At 36.5% G+C, this 9,388-nt stretch overlaps 1 protein-coding gene across 2 annotated transcripts; it reads left to right on the plus strand.

Moving 5' to 3' along the window:
* The first annotated feature begins 583 nt into the window (after positions 1-583).
* Positions 584-6,648, plus strand: LOC140804306 (uncharacterized). 2 transcript variants are annotated; one of them, XM_073160221.1, is made up of 8 exons: positions 584-818; positions 1,331-1,354; positions 1,611-1,716; positions 1,881-1,949; positions 2,746-3,239; positions 4,537-4,798; positions 5,214-5,422; positions 6,413-6,648. In XM_073160221.1, the coding sequence occupies exons 1-8, from the start codon at positions 814-816 to the stop codon at positions 6,477-6,479; spliced, it is 1,236 nt and encodes a 411-aa protein (XP_073016322.1). In that variant the 5' UTR covers positions 584-813; the 3' UTR covers positions 6,480-6,648. The 2 variants fall into 2 exon arrangements, with proteins under 2 accessions (XP_073016322.1, XP_073016321.1); XM_073160220.1 differs by having other exon boundaries at positions 597-818; positions 1,328-1,354.
* The last annotated feature ends 2,740 nt before the right edge of the window (positions 6,649-9,388 follow it).

Raw genomic sequence — 9,388 nt, forward strand, 5'->3', positions numbered from 1 at the left:
GTTAGAAAACCGTCGCTCACTGTGTGACGGTTATAAAGCCGTTGCGGATTCAATTTCAGCGACGGTTTACAAACTGTCGTTACATTAGCGACGGTATAGCGACGGTATCTAAAACCATCGGCAATTAGCGACGGTTTGTTTATAAATTCCGTCGCTAAAATAATATGTTGCTGACATGGCCCATCGTCCGTGCTTACGAAGCGCGGACGCTTCTCCACGTGAGCAGCGCGGATTATATTAGTGCAAATGTTTTTTTAAAAAAATTATTTTTGAAAAAGTTTTTTAAAATTAAATTATTTTTAAAAAAAAACCCAAAACGGGTATCAAACACTTAACCTATTACTTATTATTATTATTTTTTTTCAATTTTTCAATTATATTTTTAAACAAAGGCAATTTTTTAATTTTTTTTCATTTCTTCACTATCTATAAATGAATTAATTTGAAAAACATAACTTTTTTCAAACACTCTTTTTACTTTAACTTTAGAGAGAGGAAGAAATTGGAGTAAGGGGTAATCTGTATTTTCCAAAGGAGAAGGGTGTAATATGCTCTTTTCAACTTTTTTTCATTCTTGCCCACGTAAAAGCCTTTTTATATCGGGAAGTGGGATCCACGCGCCGCTGACCGTATACCCTGCGCATCAGCTCTTGAACTTTTCTTTAAGCAATCGAGACAATAAATGCCATTTTCCAAGAAAACATTGGCAGCTATTACTCTTTTTCACCTCTCATCTTCTTCTCCCTTGGCATCTGAAATCGCTGTGAATTTCTTCGGACTCGTCCCTCTTCTCAATTCTCTGAACTTTGGTTTATGAGGTAGAAAATTCCTTTTTGGGCTCTTTTTTATTTGTGTAGAATTTCGTTATTCGTCTTATGATTTTGTTTTAAATTTGTCCGATTTTTGTTTTTTGATCTACCTTTTTTGCTTTTTAAGATTTCTCATCAAACAGGATTTTTGGTCAATTAATTGTGGGTCGAATAATAGTTTTTCTCGTGAAAGATTTGATCTTGATTTCCTATACTCTGTTATTATTCTTGATTTGCATAGTGGAAAAGGGTGTCGATCTCATTTAGCTTTCGGGGAAATCAAGATTATTTCCCTCTATCGTTCTAGATTTGTGTGGCTTTCTCATTCAGTATACATGTTTTATTTCTCTGGAAGGGTTGTTGGTTCATACCAGGGGAATTCTCTAAGCAGATCGTACTTCATCTGTCGAAATATTTTAGTGAGATCTGAGAGGGGATCTCTTTTGTTTGGGGTACTTTAATCTTATTAAATGTGTTGGCGTGTTCACTAATTTTCATCTTTTTTGCCACTTGTGCAGCAGCTCGAAGGAGAAACCCACTCTCGGGTAAGTTTTTCGAACACCAATTTAATAATTAACTGATCATGACTGCTATGGAAAATTTCTAATTTGTTGTCTTGTGAGAAACATGTGGCTTTTGGTGTTGGTTTTGGTTGATTTTTCGTCTCTTGCTATTTCTTAATGAATCTTGAAGTAGTCTTTCCATCCTGAAACTGATATGCTTTTACATGCATCGATTGGATTGCAGTAGTGTTTTCTAAGCTTATTTTCATTCATGTGATTTTCAATGTTGAAATTACAGTGGCACGCGGCTTAAGACCCGCAAACGGAATATTTCAGCGCCGCTGGACCCTGCAGCATTTTCGGATGCAGTGGTCCAGGTTTATTTGGATAATGCTGGTGATCTGGTACTTCCTCTTTCTCTCTGCTTTTTTCATAGTTAGTTTCAAGAATCAGTCATACCTTAAATCTTGTTTGTGCTGCATGTACACACATTTTGTATATATATGACCTCTGGACAGGGGCTGGATTCATTCCTGGAGCGATACTTATGTTAATGCCTTTTGTTTAGGAACTTGTTGCCAAGATCATTGAATCTTCAGATTTGAATTTCTCTAGATACGGTGACACGTTTTTTGAGGTTAGTTTATTCAAATTCTGTTTTACCTCATGTAACTTTACTAGCAGCATAGTTTTGGCATACCTTTGTTAGAAATAATTTTTGTGCTACAGCCTTCGTGTTTGATTGAGAAGAATCGCATGATTCTAAATCAATCATTGGGATTACAAATGAAAAGTTTACTATTAAGAGCTAATCTAATTTTATTTGTTTTTATGATTTCTGTATTATTCTGTCTAGTGCTAATTGAAAGGGTCTTATAGTTAAGTGCTACACCTATCAGGTCTCGTGTTTTGAAACCCATGGTTATGGTGCCGGATTTATTAATATGGTACATTTTTTTATTTCCGTGCGAAATCCCTAGCATATAAAATTATTTAGAGGTGTTCTTGTGAAATAATAAACCTTTGTATCCGAATGCATGTTAAATCTCTTAGAGTGGTATCCACTTTTTGGAGAAATGAGTTGAAGCTATACGAAGAATATCCATTGGAACCATACTTTTTCTGTTACATGACAAGTGGGAAAGTATGCGATTTTTCATTCTTAGTTTCATGCAATTTAGCCCCTCATGTCGGTAGACGCTTGGAAGGAAATGCTTGACCCCAAAGGGTTTCTTCTCTGAAATATGGTTGGTATAGTTAATTGAGCTTTGACTGATTACACCTTAAAACCATCCCCAATGACACGTTAGATTTTAAAATTTAAATACTTACTCTGTTATATCAATTTCAAATTTTCCTCTAATTTGGTTCTGTGTGATATGTTCTGTGATATCTTGCCTTAAGCTGAACTTTTTTTTTTTGCATGGATGCAGGTTGTCTTTAGAGGGGCCCGCACACAACCTGGCACGATCAAACCTGATGAAGGAGAGCTTCACCCATACTCTATAATTGACTGTGAGCCAAAGCGTGAAGTTATTTTGCCATCTGTGATATATATACAAAAGATCTTGAGGAGGAAGCCTTTTCTTATTAAGAATCTTGAAAATGTTATGCGAAGATTCTTGCAGTCCTTGGAGCTTTTTGAGGAGGATGAAAGAAAGAAGCTTGCAATCTTCACGGCCCTTGCTTTTTCCCAGAAGTTGTCTGGTCTTCCACCTGAAACTGTTTTCCAGCCATTGCTCAAGGATAACCTTGTTGGCAAAGGGCTAGTTCTCACATTCATCACCGACTTCTTCAAGGAATATCTGGTTGATAATAGCCTTGATGACCTGATTTTAATCTTGAAGCGAGGTAAAATGGATGACAATCTTCTGGAATTTTTCCCATCTGGAAAGCGGACACCTGAAGTTTTCTCTGAGCATTTTACGTAAGTTTTTACTCGTTTGAGTTGCAATTTTGAGTTTACCTTTTAATGGAGATTATCTTTATTATCTTTATCAGCTATACTGTGGTGCAGTAAATTATCATAAATAGCAGTAAATTATCATAAATTATATTATAAGATGGCGATGGCACGGTGTAAAATAAGCCTGTTTGCTCTGACCCATTGTTGGGAACATGGCTAAATTTGAAAAAGCAAAGAGCTTTTCCTCGTGTAACCTGATGATAAAGGTCTCTACTTTGATTGATTTTTGTTAAAGTCAACTTCTTTCTTTAAGCTATAGAAGTGATGTCAAAATTAATTTATTTAAAATCTCAAGATTGCAAGTCTCACCATAACATTCTCACCAATAAGAGAAGACATACTTTTCCACTTTTTGATCACATTCATTGTTCTTGAATGCCTGTATCTATTGTAGTTAATATGTTGGCATTATTAATATTTTCTTTTTTGACATGATCTATAACCCATTACCTCTCCATTCGTGGGTACTGTTGGTGCCACTCCAACCAGGTGGATGCAATGTAATTGCTTTATCAATGTGTGTTGTGACAGAATTTTTGTAAGAGTGGCAGCATTGGGCATGAAATGATAAAAGATCTAAAATTATTCTTTGTCATGTTTTGCGAGCGGATTTTATGTTAATTTTATTATGCACTCATGGTTGCTTGTCACTTCAATCGTCATGTTCCTTTATTTTAAATTCTGTCAATAATTTTGAAACTATAATGTAAGACTTGTCTATCATAAAAACCTGTTGAGTTAACAAACTCAGGAAAAAACAATCTGTAGGTTTGATAGAATAAATAGAGTTTTGAGCAAAATTTTCTTTGCTACGACTTCCGTTCAAATGACATAATTGAGGCAAAAACTTTTGCTGAGTTGCTAGAGATCATGGCAGCGTTTAACAAAGTTGCCTAGTGTCATAAACTACTTTTAATTGGTTATCATTACTTTTAGGTTAATTATGTAGGTTGCAGTATGTTATTCACAACCAAAAATAGGAAATTCTGATCCTTGAAGCTGTTTTTGGAGGATTTTGTCTTGTTGCCTTTTTGAATAGTATTTCTTGAACTGCAGTTTTTGGACTTTTTCTTTGTCTAATTTGTCTGAGGCCCTAATCTTTTTCATTAGTCTTTGCCAGTATTGCAATTTGAGAGAATATTAGGATATTGGCTCTATTCTCATCTCTTGCTATGTGAAATTTTAGAATTAATCTTGTATCTGTCGGTATTAATTTAGCATGAACGTATTTATTTTTTAATAATCTGTATTTTCTCAGAAAAGAAGGACTTCTCTCTTTGGTGGAGTATTATGAAAAAAAGATATTTGAGTTGAAGCTTAAGGAGATGAAATCTGCACTAATTAGCCAAATAGCAGAGGAAGCTGATGTATCTGAAGTCATAGAAACTGTCAAGCAGCACGTCAAAGATGCCAAACTCCCAGAGGTTGAAGTTGTGCGGGTTTTATGGGATGTCATGATGGATGCTGTGCAATGGTCTGGAAAGAATCAGCAGCAGAATTCTAATTCAGCTTTGCGTCAGGTACATCATAATTGTTTGATATGCTACTGTTTATCAAAGATAGGGCTGGATATTAGTCACACATTTGATGAACACTAGATGATATCAATGTGACTCAGGTTCTTCTGTTATATTACTGTTGATTATGTGCATTGAATGATAATTGGATTATTGTCACCCTCAAATCCAAAGCTTTATTAGCATGTTAGTATGATTTCATGCTTCAAAGTATGGGCTGTTACTGCCAGTCTGTGCCATAATGTTAATCAATTTGTAAATCGGACTATTCCGGATTCCATTCAGGTTCTTTACTTTATGACTGTGATTAGAACTTAGAAGGCATCACTGCTAAAGAATGATTTGAAGATTGTGTGATAACTGATTCTCTGCTCAAGAAATTACTGAATGGAAATCCAAAGTGTACTTTTATACTCAGGTCAAAACATGGGCTGAATTGCTGAATGCCTTCTGTACCACTGGAAAGCTCGAGCTTGAACTGATGTACACAGTCCAGGTCCAGTGTTATGAAGATGCTAAATTGATGAAGCTTTTTCCTGAAATAATAAGGTCCCTTTACGATCAGGATGTTCTTGCAGAAGATACTATTCTTCACTGGTTCCGTAAAGGAACGAACCTTAAGGGCAGGTATATTACATTTTATGAAAAAGCAATTACCCAGCTGGCTTTCCATTCATTATCCTTCTATACCTTTTTTTTCCCAAAAGAAAGGAAATCAGTTCCTGGAGTTGGTACTGACTATTTTGTAAATCGTTTTCTTCAAGCTCTATTATTTTTTTCTTTCCGTACTAAGAAATCTGTAAAATCAAGTTTCACTAGTCTGTACATTAGTTGTTCACCAGTAACTATAATTTGAATCTAGATTCTGGTGCACAAACATGCAAATCACTTGCACAAAATAAAGAGTACCTACAGCCTATGTACTCCTTTACGGCTAAAGAAATTGTCGGATGAGCTAATTGTGAGCTCTTGTTACTAGTTTTTTCCCTAATGATTCCCTAATGAAACTATGAATGAGGTTGCATGCAATCAAGCATCGGAAATTCGGTTTCTCAGACTTGGACAAAATTTCCCTCCGCTGAAATCAGTTCCTGGAGTTGTTTACTGACTATTTTGTAAATCTTTTTCTTCAAGCTCTATTATTTTTTCTTTCCGTACTAAGAAATCTGTAAAATCAAGTTTCACTACTCTGTAAATTAGTTTTTCACCAGTAACTATCATTTTAATCTGGATTCTGGTGCACACACGTGGAGATCACTTGCACAAAATCAAGAGTACATACAGTCTATGTACTCCTTTGCAGGTGGCTAAAGAAATTTTCATACTGGATGAGCTAACTGTGAGCTCTTGTTACTAATTTTTTCCCTAATGAAACTATGAAAGAGGTTGCATGCAATCAAGCATGGAAATTCGGTTTCTTAGACTTGGAAAAAATTTCCCTCCGCTCCCGCTCCCTTGTGATATTTCTGTCTTAGTTTGGCATGAAATAGTGATGCAATGTTTTGACTCTTACATATGCACTAGAGTTTATAGTCATTATTTAGACATTGCTTATGTTACTTTCTGTTTCCCCCCTTGAAACTTGAGGATTTTTGTTGTCATTATGAATATGTACAGGCAATCCTTTGTGAAGGCATTGGAGCCATTTGTGAAATGGCTGGAGGAGGCAGAAGAAGAAGAATAAAAAAATTTGGTTGGACATTATTATCTATTATGACTAATTCAGCACTGTTTGTTATCCTTTCCCATTGAGTTTAGCAATTAAGTTGCTTGTTGAAGTATTTGATGATTTATGTTTGAATTTGTGAGAAAAATTACTGCACGAGAATGGAATCATGGAGTTCTGTTTCTCACTTTAAGTACCTCTACTGTACTATAATATTTTTTTAGAATATTGTTCTTTTTTTAATTACCAACTGGGGTTCCAACCCGGCCTCTCCTATAGGCCTCCCTATTAGGACAGAGGCCTACAAGGAGGGGTAAGGGGTGGCATAATAGTTCACTAAATTCTAATAATGATAAGAAATTAAGAAGCGATAAACCTGATGTCATGTGTTATTATTTTTTTATTTATATATGTATAACATATTAAATTTTGGGGGTTTTTTTTTTGCCTTAGAGCAACTCTAACCCTCTTCTATAATGGAGAATTGAGAGAAAGCTCTCCAACGATGCTCTAAATGCGAAATTTTGGAGGTTGACATTAATTACAAAAATTCTATCCACCAAAATTGCAAAATGGTCTTTTTGTAGTTTTTTTAGTTTTTTGGTTCATTTCATTTTTTTAATTAATTTTAGTGTTCAATTTTTTTAATTTATTTGAAATGCTTTATTTTATTCATTAATTAATTGTAATTTTAATATTTATAATAAACACCAAATGGAAATAATGAACAATATCATGATTAAAAAAAATAGTTTATTATAAACATTTATTATCAATTTAATTTAACTTGATAAACATGCGACATTTTTGACACATAAAATAGAAAATACTAAATGACACATCGTCAACAAAAAAAAAACGCAAAAAACAATAAAAATAAACACATTTTTAGTTCATTGCGATCATGAAAATACATTAGTAGTCCGGAATGTCGGGCCCAGATGGTGAAGTTTCTCCGAAGAATTGTCCAAACGGTGCAGAAGTCCCATCGGAGCCATTCCCCTTCGCTAATATTTTCTGCCAAATTTTTTGTTGCTCTTTAACCAAGTATGCACGGATCATCATCACACATGATGTTCAACCTTAGTATTTTATTATCTTTCTTAAAAGCCATTATTTCATTCTTTTGTTTCTCAATATCAATGAGCTGTTGTCGATGGACCTTAGAATTTTCCATCACAGCCACCATTTTCTCACTACACTTGGCCATGGTGGAAATGTCTTTCAAGTGCTCTTCATTAGCTTTTCTTTTGGCTTTGGCCTTTTTTTATGCCAATTGGACGCTGAGAACTCCCTGATGGGTTATCTTCATCCACGTTTATAGCAAACCCAGATAGCTCTAGAGAATCAGGTGTTGGTGATTCTGTGTTGGGGGAATAGTCTGACTGGGAAGAATCGATATTCCCATGATTTGGTAGGAAATTAGGTAATACAAGGGCCCATTAGTATTTTGCATTGCATTTAAACACTAAACAAACCATAAACCTAGTATCACCTACCAGCCGTCCCCTACCCTTCTCAGCAGCCTCCCCTCGTTTTTACAGCAGCCACTTCAGTTTCCTCCATAGCTTTCAAGCAAACTTCTCCCCGCCTCTCCAGTGCAAGCCCTACGCGAGTATCATGAAGTTTTTGAGCACGTATACGTTAAAGGCACGCCTTGTATCATTTTTTTTTCTCATCATTCATTCTATGTATGATGCTATTTATGTATTTGTATGAGGAAATCTTCGATTTATCATGAGGTTTCATTTTTGTAAGGATTTTTGCTATGAACACGCATGTATTCATCATAACTCACGTTTTTGTGATTCTTCGTGCAAGGGGCTGCCGAGTAAGGGTCCTAGGGGGCTGTACATGTCGAGAAGTAAGGCATCAAGGGGCTGGAAATGGTTGGAGTTCGGTTTTTTGTGATAGCCGATCGGTTTCCTTGGGTGTATGTCTCGGCTATGGATAGATGGAGAGGTTAGGGCGTTGCGGCCGTGCTTGGCTCATTTCCAGCCAAGAAGCTGGCCCTTTGGGTCTTGATAGGGCTGGGAGAGAGCAATGAACGGCTGGTGGTGGTCTTGGAATTGATCGTAAGGGTTTTGACTGAGGTTGGTCTTGGTTGGAGTCTTTTGGGTGATTCTCGGATTGTTGCGCCTTGCAGCGTGCATGGGCTAGGGTTCTTGGTTAGATTTGTCTAGGAACGGTCCAAAGGTGGGCTACGAAGTGCTGGTTCGAGGCTGATTTTGTTTGGTTGGGAGTATGGTAGAAGTTGGCTTTGGGGTGTTTGGGACGCCCTTCACCCGCAGGGTTAACGCCACGGCGCTGCCCTTTAGGCGCCGCAGCGTGTGCTGCGAAGTAATTAGCGCTGCAGCGCTGATGTCGGGCGCCTAGACGCTAATCAAGCACCGCAGCGCCACAGTGTCAGCGCATTGGCTGTAGTCCAGGGTTTTTTTGGAGCTTTTAATTTAAGTGCTATTGTCTCGTTTGGGTATTAATTCGTCATTATGACCGAGCTTAGCGAGGGTTAGATTAGGTCATACGAAGCTTGGTTAGGAACCTTTGAGCTATGATTTAAGATTGGTCATTTTTCGGGTAGATTTAGCAGTCCTGACAGCGCCCTAAACACGAGTTTTCATGTTTTAAACGTTTATGTTATCATGTATATGACTTTTTATGTAATTAAGGATAATACGTTGCATGCTTGATTTTAAGAAAAAAGTTTATGTATATGTATATTTTTATTAAGTGATGAATATGATGACATGTTTTTGAAGGAAGAGAGTTGGTTGTGGCTAATATGAATACATTAATACGATGATATGTAAAGCCAAGGCTATGTGGGCGGGCAATGTTGTCCCTGATGTCTCCGCCACCGGGTACCACATTTACACGTAGATGGATTTATTGCCTAATACAATGATACGAAAGTCACAACTAATGAA

The sequence above is a fragment of the Primulina eburnea genome, chromosome 11 (assembly GCF_022965805.1).
Source record: "Primulina eburnea isolate SZY01 chromosome 11, ASM2296580v1, whole genome shotgun sequence".
NCBI lineage: Eukaryota > Viridiplantae > Streptophyta > Magnoliopsida > Lamiales > Gesneriaceae > Primulina > Primulina eburnea.